This window comes from Lepisosteus oculatus, chromosome 1, assembly GCF_040954835.1.
Source record: "Lepisosteus oculatus isolate fLepOcu1 chromosome 1, fLepOcu1.hap2, whole genome shotgun sequence".
Taxonomy (NCBI): Eukaryota; Metazoa; Chordata; class Actinopteri; order Semionotiformes; family Lepisosteidae; genus Lepisosteus; species Lepisosteus oculatus.
Genome location: NC_090696.1, coordinates 15,930,728 through 15,951,206, shown reverse-complemented (window position 1 = coordinate 15,951,206; position 20,479 = coordinate 15,930,728). Strand labels below are relative to the sequence as shown.

The 20,479-nt window shown below is 47.3% G+C and overlaps 1 protein-coding gene across 3 annotated transcripts in view; it reads left to right on the top strand.

Moving 5' to 3' along the window:
* LOC102692806 (inactive dipeptidyl peptidase 10) overlaps window positions 1–20,479 on the top strand; it is a 48,354-nt gene that overhangs the window by 24,786 nt on the left and 3,089 nt on the right. For 2 of the 3 annotated variants that reach the window (XM_015344044.2, XM_015344045.2), the window contains exons 6-24: window positions 2,722–2,774; window positions 4,379–4,460; window positions 4,815–4,935; window positions 5,583–5,737; window positions 7,368–7,465; window positions 7,923–8,046; window positions 8,592–8,633; window positions 9,420–9,527; window positions 10,504–10,598; window positions 11,011–11,058; window positions 13,692–13,810; window positions 16,182–16,229; window positions 16,779–16,877; window positions 16,966–17,032; window positions 17,806–18,000; window positions 18,429–18,483; window positions 18,803–18,902; window positions 19,415–19,473; window positions 20,118–20,190. In XM_015344044.2, coding sequence (XP_015199530.2) covers window positions 2,722–2,774; window positions 4,379–4,460; window positions 4,815–4,935; window positions 5,583–5,737; window positions 7,368–7,465; window positions 7,923–8,046; window positions 8,592–8,633; window positions 9,420–9,527; window positions 10,504–10,598; window positions 11,011–11,058; window positions 13,692–13,810; window positions 16,182–16,229; window positions 16,779–16,877; window positions 16,966–17,032; window positions 17,806–18,000; window positions 18,429–18,483; window positions 18,803–18,902; window positions 19,415–19,473; window positions 20,118–20,190 — 1,741 coding nt within the window. The remainder of the gene's footprint in view (window positions 1–2,721; window positions 2,775–4,378; window positions 4,461–4,814; window positions 4,936–5,582; window positions 5,738–7,367; window positions 7,466–7,922; window positions 8,047–8,591; window positions 8,634–9,419; window positions 9,528–10,503; window positions 10,599–11,010; window positions 11,059–13,691; window positions 13,811–16,181; window positions 16,230–16,778; window positions 16,878–16,965; window positions 17,033–17,805; window positions 18,001–18,428; window positions 18,484–18,802; window positions 18,903–19,414; window positions 19,474–20,117; window positions 20,191–20,479) is intronic. The other variant, XM_015344046.2, reaches the window with a different exon arrangement.

Genomic DNA, 20,479 nt, shown 5'->3' with positions numbered 1-20,479 from the left:
ATGTTCAAACACATCAGGGAGGCTCAAAGTTCCCATCAAATGAATAAAAATCCACCGTTACCTTCTCCTGACCATTCCCTCCCTCCCCCACTGCTCTTGTATCTTCATAACGCGGAGGTATGAGTGAGCCCTGGCTCTCTTGACAGCCTCTAAAGAGAGCCAATTAGCAGAAGTGCTGATGATGCGTGTTGGCCGTCCTGTCACTGACCCCTGGAGGCCGACACTCATTCCCCCATCCATCCGCCCCTCCTTCTCTCTCGCGGCGGCCGGACAGCTGCCAGCCAGGTCTGCCTTTCAATAATGCACCTTCTGCATAATCGGGCACTGTCGTTTCTCTAATGATGGGGAATCAATGAGGGCCCATAACGAGCGCAGGCAATTACCGCAGAGGCTTTTTTTGTTCCTCTGCTTGATTGACTGACTGATTGATTAAATGTGTGTGATGACTTAGCCATGTTCCCAGTTAACCAGGGTGTGAGAGAACTGGTGAGCTGAAGCCAAAGTCCCCCCAAATCTCCCTCTGCAGCAGCACAGCCCCTGACAGCCCCGCAGACGCCCTCCACCCCATTAACCATTAAGAGAATCCATGGGGATCTATGTGAATTAACAGGCTCTCAGCTCAACCTAGCGAGAAATCAGGCTGGCAAAGTTCTCCGCTGTCACACTCAAGCCTGTTCAAACCCACGTTTTTAATCCAGCAAAACGCGACAGGCTGGGAACTTCCAGCCCGGGCCTGCAGGCCACAGCGGGCTGGATTCTCCGGGCCGTCAGCTCGCTGATGACAACCCGGCGCTGAACCGTCACGAGCACGTGTCCCCTATCAAGCGCAGAGCCCGTCACCTCACACTTAAGTAGCCTGTGGGAATCGCAGCAGGGAACCCCATGAACCATAAAATAAGAGGCAGCACAATCACAGAATCTCATTAGAGACTCGGAGTAGGACAAAAATCACTTCTGTGTGGCTTGTGGACTCTCTAGCTTTTCACTTATAGCGGTGGCAGCTGCCTTCAGTTTGGGGATCACTGCTTGGGCTGTACACATGTAGCGAGCTGGTGTGGTGACGTCAGCAGCCTCACTGCGCCTAGCAGGGTCCTCAGCTGCCTGGGCCGGGGGAGGTCTCCTTTAGCTCATGCGGCTGGATCCCTGTTGCGTTACGCCGGAGACCCGGGTTCGCGCCCCAGCTGTGGGGGCCGGAACGGGCGGCGGGGGGCACGACCCCGCGCGGAACCGTGACTGTCACACACACACACAAGCAGGACCAGTGAGTGGCCAGTATATATTGTTTGGTTCGTTCTCTTGCCGCATGAGTCTGCGTGATGATACACACGATTCATCTGTGAGGTGGCTAGTACTGTGTTAGGTCATTTACATGGTCAGAGCAGGCTGCCACTATTTCATTACAGAGGCTTCATGGTGTAGTTTAATAGTCATTAATTATTCATGGTCATCTATAAAAAAACAGCTAAAATCCCGAAGAGTTTCCATTAATCCAACTTTCCTCCTCTTCATTCTTATACTGTATAGCTCTCTGCACCACTTTGTAACTCAGGGCCCTGAGTTAATGGGGGGTGAAGGTGGTGAATGGCAAAGCAATGCATTCCTAACAAGAAAGTACAACGCTTTGATTCCCTACCAGCCTCAGCTCACCCACTTGGCCACCTCCCTTAGCGAGGAAGACCCCCATCTCTAGTCCTGTCACAGTCCAGAAGATATCCCAGGCCCACCCCCGAGTCACCCGTTTGTAAAGAATTGGAAAGGCCGGATGTTTAGTAAGTCAATTTCTTTAACAATTTCTTTAACAAGGCCTAGAACGGCCAGCTGTGGTCCTCATGATACAGAAGTCCCTGCTACTTTCACTTCAAATGATCTCTAAACTACTTTCTTGAAAAACATCGCCTGCTTTAGTGAGTAAAATGAATCTCCTGGCATAGGACTGGCCACCCCTGCTCAAGTAGGGGGGGCTGCGTTGGATCATTTTTGGATTTTCATTGCTCATCCTTGGGTTCTGTCCAGATGAAGGGGTAGTAGCTTGTGAAGGTTAAGGTTAGTGTGTGGTAAGACAATGGCATGTGTGTGCACGTTAGTGATGCGCGGGTTGACTCACGCCCGGTTTAAAAAAAAAAATTAGATCGGGTTGGGCAGGTGCAGGTTCAGTTCTCACCACCGCTGGCGGGTGCGGGTAAAAAAAAAAAAGCAGTTGTTCGCTGTGATTTCTAACGGAGCGGGTTCGGACCGGGTTTGGGTCAGTACTTTTATCACTTTAAATCGGGCTGGGCGGGTGCAGGTTCGTTTCTCACAACCGCGGGCGGGTGTGGGTAAAAAAAAAGCTGACCCACACATCACTAGTGCACACGTTGAAGCAGTGCAGTTACTCAGGCCTCCAGCAGGTGTTGTTTGCTCCGATGTGTCTCGGGTTCGAAGCCGACCTGGGAATGGGTGGGAATGGATGTGTGAAACTGTTGAGCCCAGAGGAACACAGGAGCTGCTGTGTTGGAATTGCTGCTGCTCGTGAACTGGATTCGTGGTTAACTGTGGTAAAGCGTGCATGGCGACACTAATCCAGTCAAACCGTGGAAGCAAGGTAAATGCTGGGTAAATGTCCGAGGACAATGAGACCTGAGCTCAAACCTGCCTTGCAGATTCACTGTGGAAAACTCCTCTGAGGCCAGAGCCTACTTGTGCCGGGTTTTGTAATTGCGCCCATGTGCTCTGCCTCTGCAGGTGTACTCACAGTCCTTCACAGCCTCCTATGCCATCTACAATGTGGGCACAGGGTAGGTGGACTAAGGGCTTGGCCTTGGCACTTGGCATGCAGAGCTGTCAGAGAGATGAAATGCTGGTTTTGTTTTAAGGGCTGAAGTCTCACACCTGCCTGTGACTGCTTGCAATGAACTTTTAGCCCATTTGGAGAATAAAATGGCATGTCAAAATGAGTGTCTTGTGTCACAAAGTACAGTAGTAATTTTTAAAGATCTAGAGCCCCCGTACTGTTCAGGTAAGTGTCTGAATGAAGATTGTCTTCAGCTAATAGAACAGTAACAAGCTGCTAAAATGATTTGAGTGCAGTTCAAGGTGTTGCCCAGTGTGACCCCTGCATAACCTACCATTGCAGTCCTTTTTGCCACACAATTCCACCTGCGGTCTTTGACCTTTGAACCCATCTTCACACATGTCCCCTAAGGTTGGCAATACTGTTGGCATTAATGGACCCTCTCCTCTCATCCACCCTTCGTTCTGCTTTTCCTGTTTTGCATGGTTTCCCTTTTAATCATTGTTTTAATGCTGTTCACTAACCATTCCTGGACAGATTGCTTTGAAAACTAATTGTAATCTGCATCTGCATCTGGGGGGAAGCATTTAATTGCTGCACAAGCAGAGCTGGCACGCCAGCGATCCACCTCCCTGTGCCATTTCCTTGGGAGATTTCTAGGGAGAATTTACCTGTATGGGAGCTGTTTGCTGACAGAAGCATCAGTGGGCATGGCACATGACATTCCACATGGAGACCGCAAAAGAGGAAAAGGAGGAAAAGCATGTGTAACGGGCCAAACCAAAAAGCAGATAACTTGTGTCCTGTTCACATGTCAGCTGCAACATGGCAGGGCTGTGATGAAACAGAGTTATTTGCATGTTCATTTCTTTCAATATGCACCCTGGATATAATGATCTTGGAGCCTGATAGCAATTAGCCCAGAGATTGGAACACTGCTTATAGTGTTTTCTGGCTTTTGGTCAACATGGGTCCTGCCTGCTGGATTTGGCGTGATTATCTGATGAACCAGAAGAGACTGGCCTCCCAAGTGTTTAAGACCCCACTGTATCACTAACCATTTCATTTAAATAATTAAGTCCATTAGAGCGACTGATTGAGTGACTGATTGGCTGAGGGTAGAAGGTGTAAATACAAGCCTGAGGCCAGTGTGGTCCTGCTTTGATGTCCTAGAATAGGGGTGTCAGACTCCTGGAGGGATCAGTGTCTTCCTGGTTTTTTTCCACCTGAGCCCTCAGTGACATAGTGGGTCTAACTATTTTAATTGACTGCATCACTGTACTATTTCTGCCCTGACTCCGAAGAGTTTTGAAAGCAACCACACTTTTAATGAAGTGAATAAGTTGTCAAAAGGAAAAAAATACTTCCTGAGAAACATCCTGTACATGTCTAAGTAATAAAACGATGAGGCTAATTGCTTAATTGACAACTCGGGTTGTATCAAAAACCAGAAGAGCGACGGCTCTCCAGGAGTTGGACTTGCCATCCCTGTCCTAGGGCTACAACTGTAAAGGAACCGTGGAGTGAATGTCACCTGCGTTCCCTCAGAGACCTGTAACAAGCGCCTCTCCCTCATGCCCATGAATGCCATCTGTCTTTTTGTTGCAGGGAGATCTCTGAGCTCAACCCCCCAGAGGTGAAGCCCTCTGTTCTGCAGTTTGCTGCCTGGGGACCCCAGGGGAACCAGCTGGTGAGTGAATGAGTGAGTCTGCCCTCACAGGTCTGTCTGTCCCACTGCTTTCCTCTCTCAGTCACTGCATTGCCTCTGCATGTAGCTTCCTCAGTGCCTCTGTTGCTCTTTATCTCTGTTACCGCCCTCTCAATCAAAGGATGTTTAACTTAACCCCATAAAGGTGACAAATGACAGAGCCCTGATTGGGTGTTAATAGACAATTAATAGCTTGATCTATTCCTGACACGTCTTAAAGTATTCTCTGATGTCAGCTTCACCTTTGTTGTTTCTCAGCTTGTTCCAGACCCCCACAACACTTAGTGTAAGGAAGTGTATAAGCTCTTGATTCCCAGGCCTCTCGTTGGTTACCAGGTGTATGTCTTTGAGAACAACATCTACTATCAGCTGGATGTATCCAGTAGCGCCCTGCGGCTCACTTCCACTGGCAGGGAGGGGCTGGTCGTCAATGGAGTGTCTGACTGGCTCTACGAGGGTGAGGATATCTCTTATTGTGATTGTGTATTGTGGGGGTATTGGATTTTATTTACAGTGCTGCCACCTCTTGTCATTTATTCATTATTGGAGTCATTGGCTTTAATTGTATCCTGTTCCAGCAGCCAAATCGATTATCAGCGAGACTGATTTCATTTTCCTTGGAGGATAAACAGTGTGTCGGCTACCTGGTTCATTGCTCTATCAGCTTCCCAGTGTAATTTAAATGGCTCTCTTTTTAATATAAATGTGTAGATTATTCTCCCATTTGCCATTCTTGAAGTGTTTTCATTTGTCAAATTTAAAAGCAGATCTCTGTTCATGTAACAGGCACTGTACAGTAACTAAACTCTTGCAATAATGAGAGTAATTATTTATTCCTAAATAAACCTTTGAGCCTCTTTCATCATCATCAAAGCAGAACTCTGTGATTTAATTAAGAAACTTATACAGTATAGCTGAACACTTCTAGTTACTGCTTTGAAGATCTGTAAATGATGGAAAAAATCTTTAAAGCTCAGTATTTATCTGTGCATTCAATTTATTTCTTAAACTCTTTTCCATTATATTTACTCAGTAAAGAGAAAAGCTAGCCCAGTGGTCTCACTAGTTTCCTGTTCCTGCTTGCTCCTGATTGCTCGTCCACAGAGGAGGTTCTTCTGACATACCCCGCCCACTGGTGGTCAGGTGACGGGGCGCGGCTAGCCTACCTAACGATCAACAACTCTGCCACGCCCACAATGGAAATACCTCAGTTCCTAGGTGGAGTGTACCCAGCCAACATCTACTATCCTTACCCTAAGGTGAGAGCAGCTTAAGGAAGAGGCTTTTGGCTGCAGACAGCTGGTAGGTGAAATGTTAAATAACTGTAAACGAGGAAAGAATGCTCACAATTCCTGGGCACCTGAGTGGCAGATTTTGTAAAGCTTTCTCTTGGAGTGCACAAGAGCCAGGAGATCGATTTTCTTCCCCAGGCTTGACTGACTGTGTGTGCTTACTTTCAAGGGAGCAGTGCGGTGCGTGTGATGATGGGTGTGGGGAATTGGGCTGTGCATCATTGGCTAGATGCTTGCGAACGTGTTGTGTTGTCTGAAAGAAGGTGCATCAGTCATCTATCCAGATCTGTGTTACATTCACAACACTGGTCTCCTGTTCATTCCCCTAAGCCCATCTACATTGGGCCAAATTTCCTATTGGCCCTTACTAATCATGGCCTAATCTATGAATTGGCTTCATTTACTCTGCTCTCCTCCCCACCGATAGCTGGTGTGTGGGGAGCATTCTGGCACACTATGGCTGCCATCCCATCATCCAGGTGGAGCTGCACACTGGTGGTGGTGGAGGGGAGTCCCCATTACCTGTAAAGAGATTTGAGTGGAGGGTCCAGAAATGTGCTATATAAGTGTAAGCAATTATTAACTATAAATATAACATTCTATGAGTGACAGGGCCTTTGCTTGCTATGCCCCAAAGCTCTGGAATCCTACCCCCAAAAATATCACCTTCCCTGAGCACTCTCCGATCCAGACTCAAAACCTTTTTCTTCATAGGGGCTTGTACCTAATCAGGTCTGTGTCTGCACCTTGCATCTTCTTCTTGGAACAAGCATTCCAAACCCTTGTTCTCAGTTGTGCTCATTTTGTTATCTCTTCTCCTTGTCTTAACTTTTTTCCCTCTTATAGTAAAATGCTTTGAGAAGTTACTTTTAAAGGCACTATATAAAATGAAATAAAATGTATTATGTAATGGCAGTTAGGATAAAGAAAAACATACTTCCGTGGAATCGCAGAACTATAATTAATCTATTTAACAGAACATTTAAGTGTTCACACAGTGAATTAATCTCAGTGGTCAGCTGGCTGCATTAAGCTGCAAGTTGAGCTCCCTAAGAAGGGCCCTTGGCCGTTTGAACTCAACAGGCCCATAGGGACTTTTCCCTGTCTGGAATGCGCCTGCACGTGTGGAACTAGAAATACTTTCTTAGAACAATACATTATGCAGATGCACAACACTAGACATTTTTTATTGAACAGTGTAACAGTTTCCATAAACCTGGGTTGCTGCCTTGATTGGCATCATGTCTGAATACCAAGTGCTACAGCAAAGGTGATGTGTTCCGTTATCTACTGAAAGTGTCATAAAGCCTGGTGAATGTCAATATCTCTGGCTATTCAGCCACAGTGAAGGCTAAATAGCACATCATTAAAATACAGCAGCATAAATTGTATAAAGAGCAGGGGGCTTTAACACTGTTGTCCTAATCAATGAATCAATCACATGAACTTTATTTGTGCTTTTCATCTGAAAGTGTCACAAAGCACTTCACATTTAGTAACGGCCTCCACCACGGACGCAGATCAAAGTAACGTCATGTGTGCTGTTGTTGAGGAGCTGTGTTTGTTCGTACGCACATGTGTGTGTGCCTTGTTCCAGGCTGGGTCCCCCATCCCCTCGGTCGGTCTGTTCGTGGTGAATCTGTACGGCCCTGCTCACACCCTGGAGATGATCCCTCCAGACTCCATCAGAGCCAGGTACACAGCCACTACCATCACCTCTCCTGCTGGACAACAAAGATGCAGGACTTTATGGAGGCTTATTGGTCATTGGTCCACGTCAGCACTCTTGTCTTAGTTCTTCCTGTTGCTGTACAGTCACCTCTGACGAAGCCACACTTTACCTCAGAAAATGTTCATAGAGTGTGTACCCTGCAGCTGTACCAAATATCCCTTTCTGCTTTCCGTTCTGCTCAGAAATAAAGTAATAAGTCAGATAACTATATTCCTTAAGTCCAGATTTTATATTTCCTGTTGCTTTGCCTGGCAAGATGAGTAAAATGCTCTGTGTGTAAGCAGACGCACACAGAAAATCCTCTAAAAAAACTCACAAACAGTGCTGGTACACATGTTGATTACTATATTAACGATATGGATTAAAACAATTTGGAATAGTAAAGAAGTGCACTGTGGGACCTGTTGTGTTTGCTGGCAGGGAGTACTACATCTCCATGGTGACCTGGGTTAGCAGCACCCGATTGGCCGTGCGATGGCTGAACCGGCCCCAGAACCAATCAGTGCTCACCGTGTGCGAGGCCACCACAGGGGCATGCTTAGAGGTGAGATGTCAGAGTTCAGTAACACTGTTTGGAGATCAACCAGCTGTTGTTACCATAGTTCACCCCTCTAGTTCCTGCCCAGTGCTTCAGTCTGCCAAATGATAAATTGTTATTATCATGATGTATAATGAGTGGCATAGCAGCACAGTGGTTGGCATTGCTGCCTTGCAGAACTAGGGCCCTAGGCTTGGTTCCTGGTGTTCTGTCTGTGTGGAGTTTGCATGTTCTCCTGGTATTCACGAGGGTTTACTTTGGGTGCTCCAGTTTCCTCCCACGGTCCAAAGATGTATTGTTGGGTTAATTTAGCATCTGAGAAAACTGGCCCTGGTGTGTGTATATTTGTGTCTGTGTACCCTGCTTTGGACTGGCGTCCCATCCAAGGTGTACCCTGCCTTGCACCCTTTGCTTGCTGGAATAGGCCCTGGCTCCTCCGTATTGGATAACTTCCATCCAGTTAGAAAATGGATGGGAGAATGGATTATGTAAAACAATGGCTATTTTTAAAATTAATTAGCTGCTTTCCATTTTCTCTCATTCTTCTTCAGAAATACAAATCTGCTGTGGATGTCTGGCAAGGCCCAGCACAGGTATCTTGCCTTTATCGCTCCAGCCCAGAGCCTGATGCGCTCCTGATCGAAGGGGCCTTCAGGAGGCGGTCCAATCTGTGACATCTGACTGAGTTCCAACACAGAGAAAATGCATTCAGACACCTCAAAGTTCATCACTTTTTGAGTCCGCACGCCAAAATACATTCATTTCCTATAGAGACTTTTATTCTGCAAACTCATCTAATGAAACTCATTCAAAAAACCCAAGCACATTTCCTGGAAGTGCATGTGGAGTCATTACCTTTCTGGAAACTTTGCTCTATCAGCTTTTTATTCCCAAATGGAATAGCAGCGTTGACCAAAATGTCTGCTCGATATGTAATATGTTTTGTGAAGACTCCACGGTTCTAAAAAATTGTGGCTTGTTTTCAAATACACAATAATGCAACTTCTTCCCTTTCAATATTTTACATTAATTGGTTATGTGCTACATTGACATGATGCCGTTAATACAATTCCAGGGGGTTTTCATAGATTTGTACACACTGCTGTGAACAGAAAGTGTCTCATTGCTTGACCCAGAGAATAGATTTCTTATTTATACTGACAGCAGACATTAGAATATCAGATCATTCCTAAGAGTTTCCACATTACTGTTGGAAATGCACTGTGGTTCTGACCTGTATGTGGAATTATTGGTAAGAAAATCACTGATCAGAGACACTGAGTATTGTGTAGAGACATTTCTTAAAATACAAATATAGTGGAATCTATACTGTATGTTCCCGTTTCATTTTTTCTGTTACTGTACATCTCGCATTCCAGCAGGAGGCGCCACTCTTCTCCCAGGATGGCTCCATCTTCTACCTTACCCTGCCAGCCAAGCAGGGGGCCCGTGGCGAATATCGCCACGTTGCCACGCTGGCAGCCCAGGTAGGTGCCCGCTGTACAGTGTCAGGCCTCGCTGTCAGCTGACATAGTGCACAGTGTAAAATCCTTGATAAAATGAAAGTTGGGCACACAGCACTGTCCCTCCTCTGATCTGTAGAAGACAGCCCTCTGCATCCTTCCTGTCAGTCAGTACACAGATCACCACAGCTTTCTAACGGTTTTGCTCTATCATACAGCCGAACTGAGTACTGTTCTGAAATACAGGCTTGGTGCCCTGCTGCAGTGGGAGTGTTTTAATGCTATGCACTTTCACCTGGGAGCCCTGGTTTAACTCAGCTGTGCTCTTCTGATGCCAGGCTTGTAATGCATGAAATTCCTTGCACTTTTAAAAAGGTCCACTTTAACCAACTTTTTATACTATAAAACAATCGCAGTGGACAGAGAGAGTCTTTGACATGCACAAAGAAGAAAGCCCACTTCTGACTTCTGACAAAAAACAGGACATCATTTTTTTACATGAGAAAAATCATTAGTTACTGTATATGCCCAGTGTAAAGGTGTCTACACTTTTCTACTGTAGTTCTTACCTACATTTAAGCTGATGTAATGGCTGTTGCTTCAGCCAGCCCTCTTTTTATAAAATATAGAAATGTATTGTTGTGAAACTAACATCATTTGGCCAAGCTGATTGGCTTTTACAGCTTTGTACAGCCAGTCAAATGCAAGGACTAACCTCGTGTGGTAATAAAGGTGGGCGTCTGCTAACAAATGAGTTTGCGATTTCTTCTCATGGGTAGAAGAATAGTTCACAATTCAGGAACAGGGGAGACTGACAAGCATAGACATTGTTATTGAAGGATGATAAACGTTGTATCAAGGATCCAACATGTAATGTCCTGGGATATATTAGAGATTTCACTGGGCCGCCACTTCAAAATGGGCACAGTCCTGGCAAACCTGGACAGGTGCCGATCCTAGCACCATCTTAATCTCATGATCCTCTCTCTCCTCCTCGCAGCAGCCAGCGGTGCCCTCCACCCCGTCTCGATTCCTGACCTCCGGAAACTGGGACGTGACGTCTCTCTGCGCCCTGGATGAGGAGGGGGGGAAAATGTACGGGATTCTCCTTCCAAGGAGCATCTTACCAGACAGAGACACGGGGCATAACCGTCGGGATGGACAGTACTGTCCTGACGCCTGGGAGCAGGCCAGTTCAGAATCTGCTCTGGAGCTGCTGGGTGTGCTGATGCTTATGTTGCCTTCACCTTGTGATGGTATAAGGTTTTTAGTAGTGAGCTGAGCTCATTAGGAGCCTGCAGTGCATTTTAAAAACAATGAGGACTGAATAATACAGACCTAAGAGTGGGGAGATCATGTACTGTACATCAGCCAGCCTGGACCAAAACTGAGCTCCTTGGGTATGCCCTGTTTAAAGTAGCTGAATTGCGTTGTCGAAGTAGTGCCGTGCAAGGTCATTTTTGGGAACATTAGTGTAATCACAGTGGTCCACCTTGGTCTTTTACAGATACTTCCTGAGCACAGAGGCGTCCAAGCGCACCAGGCATCTGTACAGGTGAGCCCGAGATTCTGCCCCTGTTTGTTGTAACAGATAGCGACTTTGACAGCTTTGTCATTGCATTTTCTTGGAGTGCACTGGAAACATTTGCAAAAAAATGACAGCATTTGCCCAGTGCTTATCGTAGGTGCACAGAACCTTTTTTATCGTGAAAATGGCATGCACGCATGAAATGTTACAAGCGAGAGCCCACTTATCCCATCTAGCAAGTTTGGTTTATAAATAACTAAAGAATCTGAGAATCTCATCCAGCCGTTTCTCGAATGAAGACAGGATATCGTCTTCAACAACATGGCCGGCTCCCCGTTCCACACTCCCACCACCCTTTTGGAGAAGAAGTGCCACCTGTTCTCAGATATACATGCGGCTCCATGGAGTTTCTACTTTTGGCCTCTGGTTATTGTTTCATTGAGTCTATGTTGATTCTTCACTGTTGAGTTTGGGTTGACCGTGTCAGCACCCTGGAGGATTTTAAATATGTGTCAGGTCCCCTTGTAATCTTCCCTGTTCAAGACTCAAGATCCACACAGACCACAGGGTGAGCACCCCTTACTGGTCCCAATAACACCTCTTCCAGCAGCAACCTTAGTTTTTCCCAGATGGTCTCCCATCCTGATACTGACCAGGCTCACACCTGCTGAGCTTCAGTGAGCTGCCAGTTGTGAGTTGCAGGATGATATGGCTTTCATATCACTGAGTTTCCAAAATAAGGCAGGCGAGGTTCTTAGCTGGGTAGTCACGGAACAAACGAGCCTGGGGGGACCCTGGGCAATAGCCTGTTGATTAACGGCATTGGCACGGCTATTACGCACGGGGAATGTATCGGTCTGCTCTTCCCTGGGATGCCTCCAGAGCAGCACCATCTTTTTTGGCTCTTATTAGAGCTTATTATATTATAAGACTTATTTTGGTCTCATTAGAGCCTTGTACGGTACAGTTTGAACTTACTGTCGTCCAAAACGCAACAGGGGATGCCTGTCGGTGTCTGGCAGTGGACCGTGTTTGAACACAGGTGTGTGAATTACATCTGACAAGCGCTTTGAATGTGAATGTGTCTCCGCTTGTCAGAAACTGGTACTGGAATGTCAGAGCAGTGAAGGGTCGTTGGATCTTCAATCATGGCTGCACAGTACATTACTGTCAATCGATATGAAGCGTGAGTCGCTGTATGTACTTACGTTCCGGTGTTCCATGCCTGACATTTCTGTACCTGTGCTGCGTTCTGACAAGGTACTACTTCCTAACATTCAGCGGAAATCCAGGTGCTGCTGTGCAGGAGATTGTGTTTCACTGAGCATTTGACATGCTGATCTAGTGTCAGCTCTGCCTGCTCAGAGACCCTGGGCCCTGTGCACCGTAACTCAACTGCACTCCTCACCATCCACCAGCCAGCAAAGAATCCCTGATGCCCAATCACACCAATAATTCCTGCTCGCCAGAGGCTTTGCTTAAACGCACACTGGTAATTTATCGGACTCCTTTGTGGTGCCTTATAATACATCATCTCTGCTTTCACGCTGAAAACGCCACGTGTAATTATTATAGCTGTCGGCTCCAATTCCGCTCCCCATCTGTGGTACACTTCGCAGGAGGATCATGATCTGCTGAACTCAGCGCGTGGCTTTGCGATTGCTTTTAAACAATGTCAGGCCCACAGCAATGATAAGGCACCATCCGCTGCAGCCCCCTTCTTTTTGAGGAAGAAAAAAGTCATTTTTGTGTATGTGTGCAGCAGGGTTAATTAATTATAGACGTTGGCAATATTTTCACACTGTTATGACTATAAATCTTCCGAGACAATTTAAGAGCGAAACCAGATTACGGCATGAGTGCTTTATGAGGTGGGGGGTTATTCTGACTTCGGGGTCTTTGAATGAGTCACCATCAGGAAACAAAGCAATGCAGTGCTGATACGTGAGGCTGACAGTGTTCTCTTTTATTGTAATCATCGAAGCACAGCCGTAAAGCTACAGACTTTAGACCTCAGAGAAAACTGGACTCCCTCCTCCTGTCAAGAGACCAGTGTTTCCAGTCTTTGACCTCCCTGCCCTGCCCCAGCCCCCTGGCCGTCTCCTCCCTCGCCGGGGCCGGTGTTCGCTCAGCGAGTCCCCCCCCAAGACGCCCTCATGATCAGGGCTCACTCCCCACCGTTTCCTCCCCCTCGCAGTGTGGTGGCTCGATTCATTGCTTATTCATGAGAACAACGCCGCGAGGGGGAGGATAGATGCAGAGTGATGGTAATTACAGGGAATCAACACCCTCCTTTGTCAGGCGCCAATACCTCCCACAGCGAGTGCAGCCTGTAGAGCAATAATATTTGTCTGCTGTGGCTTTAATGAAAACGAAAGGGGACTGCAGCTTCCCCTGCTTATTAGAGTGATGCATTATTCTTTTTTCTGCTGTTTTTTTTATTTTAACGAGACAAAGTCAAGAGTATTATTTTTTTTACATTTTTTATTAGTACTTTCTGTGTATTAGGACCCTGGTGGAATTCAGCACTTCCTTGGGCCGGGAAGTCACATTTTCAGTGAAAGATCAACACTTCAGTGTCCAGCCTGCTCCTTCTGTAGTGTGCTTTCCGCAGACTTGGATCTGAACCCTCTCTTCTCTTCCCCTTCTCCCCCCAACAGCGCGGACATCACCGGCGTCTTCCAGCGGCGCTGCCTGACCTGCGACCTCCTTCCCAACTGCACCTTCTTCGGGGCGAGCTTCAGTCCCCAGAAAACCAGCTTCGTCCTGCTCTGTCAAGGTGGGCTGGGCACTGAGCCTCGAACCCGAGGCGCTGCCACTGTCCGCCCAGGCACTTTGTATCTGAGCACACTGTTGCCTTTAACCCTTGCAGCTTCTCTTAGATTCTTTGCACCAGCTCTGCCTTTTTAGTTCAACCCAAAACAAGCCTACTCACTAATGACAGGTACAAGTGCATTTCATTCTTTATAAGATAGATAGATACTTTATTGATCCCGTGAGGGAAATTGCAGTGCAACAGCAGCTTAACACACACAACACAGCCACAGTGTAACGAATTATATAATAATAGTACAATACATACAATACAATACAATACAAGAGTTACTCACAGTCCGGACACACAAAGAACAAACTAGAACAGAACACAGAAAAATCGTATCACACATATGAATATAAATATAGATGTAAATATAGATATAAATATAAATGTATTGCACAGGTCCCTGGCATATATTGCACAAAAAATGGTTGTAAACGGGAAAAAGAAAAAGAAAAAGAACAGATGTAGCAGTAGATGTGTAGATGCGTTCAGTCCAGAAAGAGGTCACTGTCAATGGTACCTCTGCCCAGACGCAAGGTGGATGCGTTGTACAGTCTTATGGCAGAAGGCAAGAATGACCTCCTGTAGCGCTCCCTGTCGCACTGTGGATGAATCAGTCTATTGCTGAACGGGCTCTTCATTCCTGCAAGCCTGTCATAGAGGGGATGGGAGAAGTTGTCCATGATGGCCTCTAGTTTGGACATCATTCTCCTCTCAGCCACTACCTCCAAGGGGTCCAGGTCAGACCCAATGACAGAGCCTTCATTCGGTAATAGAGGAGATGATTAACATAAAATAACTTGGAATTGCTCTATGGCCTGCTGATGTTTTTTCGACAGTGAAAATGTTTTTAAAAAGTGTTAAAAAAAGCACCTTTGTGGGCTTGATGACAGAAACTTCACAAAGGTTCAAGGTCAGATGTTAGCCATTTGATAGGTCTAATAACACACATATAAAATGCCCCTTTGTGCTTGATATGTGGTGATTTGCATGTGTGTTTCTTTAAAATTTCTCAGCATGTGTTTTCCCTGAGAATAAAGCAATCTTGTGTCTCTCGGAAAGACTACGTCCTTGTACAATATTGGAACATTTTGTCATTTGCAGCAGTATTGATTTCAGATAGTGCGGGAAGTACATTCATTTCTCATCGAAATAGATTCAAAATGAGTTCTGAAAGAGCTCCTGGATTGTGTCCCAAGCTAGTGCAGTTCCACGGTTTTCTATTTCTACGTTAAATGAAAAAAAAGACATTGAACTGAACCAGTTTGGCCACAGCGCTGCGGCATTTTCGAAGCATCCTTTCCCTTCCAATAAGAAGGACTGAGATGCAGGCAGTCGGTGCTGTCGGGTCTCCTGAGCCTCAGGCAGCTGGGATCTGCGAAGGAGGGCGCATTTCAGAACCCTGTCCCAGCTGAGCAGCTGGCTGCCCCTTCGAAGGAATCCACACGCAGGAGAACCAACCGTGCCGACTGAAACTGGCACGGCTTCTCAACCCGAGAGAAAACCGAGTCAGCATAGGTCCACAGTCGCAGGAATGTGGGAAACCTGTGATGCACCTGGGGCGTGCTTAGTTTTTTTTATCGAAGACTTGCTCTGCCTTGAAACTACATCTCATTAGCGGATGAGGTGTAGGCTTGTGTCAAATCTCTAAGTCGTCAGTTTTGGTTATGAGTTTCCTGGCAACAGTAACAAAGTGGGCCTGGGGACTCTTAGGGATTGGGTGAGGAAAAAAGAACATCCTACTGCTTCATCATGGAAATCAATCAATCAGAGATCACTTTATTAGCCATATACAATTTCTTATATTAGGAATTTGTCTTTTTGCATACCCAGCAACTCCTGGAGTAGCTGGGGTTAAGGGCTTTGCTCAGGGGCCCAATGGAGTAGGATTCCTCTGCCGGCCATTGGGATTTGAACCAGCAACTGTCCAGCCACAGGCGCAGCTCCTTAGCCACAGTGCCACTGCTCTGCCAATCAATCAATCAATCGAAGTTTATTTATCAAATGCACAACAATACAGCGTGCAGCAGTAGTTGCTGGCAATGAAATGTACAAATCACAAAATTAAAGTTACAAAATAAGGTTTCATCATAATACCTAATAGGGCAATAGAAATGGAATAAAATAAACTCAGACAGAGCTCAATATAAATAGAGCTGCGAGGTGTGTATGCAATACATTATGTCCACGTAGTGCAGTATGCTGAATACAATGAAAACTGTGTGTCCATGTAGCCATTACTCTCAATGTAAAATCTCAATGTCTTGGGCATGGCTTGGACCCTTATGTGAGGCTGCTGTGTTGTACCACGTCTGTGTTCTCCCTGCAGGGCCCGGCGTTCCTAGAGTGAGTGTTCACAGCACAGACAAGCCCCACAGTGAGTACAGCAGGAGTGGGGGCTTCTGGGGAGAACTAGACTGCCCCAGGCATTCTGGGAACATTTTAAGCCATTTTAGCCCCCCCACCCCTTAACATGGCTGATTTGAAAATGTTGTGATTTTATGTACAATGCTTGTTAACCCTGATAGAATTGTTTGCACTGTGGAGTATACATCCGTCTACCGCTAGAGGGCGGTGTTTGTCCACTTATCTGTCGGTGCAGCGGTGTATGGCGTAAATTATACTGTGTAACCCTAAAGCTCTTTAACAGCCTACAAAGACAAAGTAAAGGGGGTGCGGCAATTAGTATGCCTCATAAATGTACTGAAAGGTTTATTTAAAAAATGGCAAAGCGTTGAGTGTCTATACACACGTTGATTAAACACCTGACAGTAATAGTATGTAAATAGGTCGGGTCAGTTCTGACTTGACATGCGGGTTATTCACTGGAAGGAAGCAGTTTGTGCAGCCTCCCATCCCGTGAGCATGGCCCCCGATCTCCGGGCCCTGGTCTTACCGCTGTCCCTGCGTGGCTCTGTGCCGGCAGGATACTTAGTCCTGGAAGAGAACGGGCAGCTGGAAGAGGCCTTGGAGGGCAAGCGGCTCCCGGTGACCGAGTTCGAGACCGTCCCGGCCGACGGACACGGTAACGGAAACGGCCGCGCCCCCTGACCTGCACGCCTGCCGACTGCCGGCCGGGACGCCTGCCTCACGGCCCTCTCCTTCCCTTCCAGACCTGCAGCTGAAGCTGGCTCTGCCCGCGGGGTACAAGGGGAACCTGCACCCCCTGCTCCTCCTGGTGTAAGTCTCCGCGGCCCACCGGCGGGGAGCTTCGGACACGTCGGGTGTCTTGACGTGCCCCCCAGGCACACGCGTCGCGCCCCTTAGCCGAACCTGAGTGTCCCCCTTCACCACAGGCAGCTGAATCGCAGGCATCAGAGTGGTTTGCGATTACACTCCCATCTTCCTGTCTGGAAGGTGTTTCCGGTGAACGCAGGTGCAGTCTGGAAGACAGGAAGTAGGTCCTCTGGCTGTTCTTGCTCTCCTGCATTTCCTGCCGTCTCTTCCACGTCTGCATCCTTGTTGAGATCCCTCTCTCTCTCTCTTGGATTCGTAAGAACACAAGAATGTTTGCAACAGAGAGGAGGGCTCTCATCCCATCCATCCATTTTCTCAACCACTTCCTCCGATCGAGGGGCAGAGGGGAGCCGGAGTCTATCCCAGCAAGCAATGGGCTCGAGGCATGGGGCCACACCGGATGGGACACCAGTCCATCGCAGAGCAAACACCGCCACACAAACGCAGACACGCACACACTCGCACCGTGGGCGTTTTCCCAGAAGCCAATCCCAGCCCCTGCCAGTATGTCTTTGGACTGTGGGAGGAAAGCAGGGCACCAGCAGGAATCCCATGCAAACACAGGGAGAACATACAAGCTCCAAGCAGCCTAGCTGGGAATCAGTAGCTGATTGATCCCAGGATCACATCCAGCTGTTTCTTCAAAGCAGCCAGGGTATCAGTTTCAACCACGTGGCTGGGCAGCTCGTTGACCTTCACTTGAATGTTTCCATCAGGGACGGGAGACCGGGCAGCCAGTCAGCGACGGAGCAGTTCACTCTGGACTGGGCGACCTCGCTGTCCAGCTCTCTGGGCGTGGCGCTGGCTTGGGTGGACGGCAAGAGCGCCGGAAGCAGAGGGCAAAGGTCACATGCGCTCGATCCCTACAGCCTGGGCTCCCTGCAGGTCAAGGATCAGCTGAGAGCCGTGGAGTGAGTACGACAAGGAGGAGGTGCCACCGTGACCGTCGGAAATTTCCATTGAGTTTTATTCCATCAGGCAGTTGTTTTTTTAAAAGCTTATTCCAGTGCAAACGGACAAAAACCAAAATACATTTTAAAATCATCCATTATGTTCAAAACCATCCCTCCTTGTAAATAGTTTAATCTAGCTATTAAATCGGCAGTTCTGCTGTTACATCTGGTTCATGTAACATCTGGAGATCCTTTCGGGAAATCATCCCGATCTCAACATCGGGTTTATGCAACATCACATTGCTGCTTTGCTGGAGGTGTGAATGGGAGGTTCTGCACGTCTTATTAAGGGAAAATCGGTTAACTGTATTAGCAGCTCACCCCTGTGGATGAGCAGCTGGGAAGAGAGCTGTGAAATCTAAGATTTTGTCCCTTTGTTGTTGCAGGTGGCTGATACAGCGGCCTTACATCGACCAGAGACGAATCGCTCTGTACGGGAAGGTACTTCAGAAACACGAGCTTGCTCCCCCAAGCCAGAACCCTTAGAACATTTCCCCACTGTGAGGTCTAGTACGGTGATCTCCAATGACTGGAGTTTCCCATCAGAGATCTGACCTGACCTGGCCAGGGGGATGGGTTTTTTTTTTAGCTGGACCCCCTTAGTATTTGATATTCTATTCCCATGCCACTTGCACATTTCTGGCTTCCCCTCGGCGTTGACTTGTCCTGCTTCTCTGTGCTCTCCCCAGCACTCTTGTGTGTCCGTGTGAGATCTGCAGGCAGGGCAACGCAGTGTCTTAACAGACGGCTCTTATTTCAGGGCTTCGGTGGGTATTTAACCCTGAAGATGCTGGCAGCGACAGAGCAGCGGTTTAAATGTGTGGCAGCAGTGGCGCCGATCACAGACTTCCGGTTCTACAGTAGGTCCACAGATTCCCCTTCTTTCACAGAGAGGCTGTTCCGACAAATCAGGAGCTTTTGTCCTAGCTTACAACGCAGACTCAACACTGTTGAGTTAAAGGTCACTTTCACAGGCTGACGTGACCTGGGCCAGAGTTTGTTATCTCTTATCTAGAGTGTGATAAGAGCACAAGGATTGTGTTCTATCCATTGAAAACCTATTTATAAAGCAGATTGGAATGAGGGCAAATAAGGTAAAGTATCTTGTTTAAGCACTTAGACAGGGCTTCAGTAGTGTCTTAAGTTCAAAGTGACCATCATCTAATTAATAGTCCAAAACCCAGAAGATAAACCATTTTTGCTGCAATAGTTACTCAGCATAGAAAATAGCAATGAGGAATAATCCAAGCCCATGATATTGAGCTGACGTTTGTAAGTTATGCAAATTGGTCACTCAGATGGTGTTTCTGTGAGGAAGTGTGGACACGCGTCCGTCGCTCAGACTCTCTCTCCCCCTCTCGTGTGTCTGCAGGTGCGGCATTTTCAGAACGCTACCTGGGGCTGCCAGCCAAGGAGGAGAGCTCCTACTCTGTGAGTGCCAGCTGTGTCCCGAGCAGATCCACGGACACGTACACACGTCGTGATAGCCCCTCCAGGCGTGTTCACACACACAACACACACCGGGCCAGCCCGAAAATGCACTATGAATGAGCCTCTTTGTTACAGTACATGCATTTCAATACAGTTTATGCATTAATTTTAATAGTAACTATATTTTCTATGGCACTTCTAAAAGCAGTTTTCACAAAGCACATTCATTCATGGTTTAATGAAGGCCACCAGGTCACTATCAACAGCATTATTCCAATCTTGGGTTCATAACTGATATTTAAATAATAATAATCATTACATATAGTGCTTTTCTGGACACCCTACTCAAAATGCTTTACAGGTAATGGGGACTCCACTGAACCACCTGGATGACACAACAGCAGCCAGAGTGCACCAGTCTGCTCTCCACACACCAGCTATCAGTGGGGGAGGGGGGAGAACAGAGAGATGAAGCCCATTATAGAAATATTCCAGTCAGAACCATTGTCCCAGTCCCAGTCTTAATTCTGATGCCTAATGGAGTCCAGTCACACAGTGGTATTAAATGCGTGTCGGTGCTGGACAGGATGGCCCGGTCGTACGCTATCACACTGGTGTGGCTCTCCTCCTCTCTCCCTGCCCAGGTGGCCTCTCTGCTGGGGGAAGTTCACAAGCTGAAGGGCGAACACTTCCTGCTGCTCCACGGCACAGCCGACGGTAAGGAGACTGCGACTTGGCTGGGCTCTCGCGGTGCGGGAGTGTGTTCTTTTGAAAGATGCTGGAGCGCACTGACCTGGCCACGCGAACAGGCGCTTTCACATCCCGTCTGTGATTCGCTTTTGTGCTGGTTTTTCCTGTCAAATGTGCTGTGTTGTCATGGTCCGGCGGTGCCTCTTGCCTTGTGCATGGTGATGCCATCTAACCAAAATGACTTCTCCCTTTTGTTACCAGTGCCGTGGACCACAGTAAATCTGAGTAAAAGTATTGACACCCTAATTGTAACCCT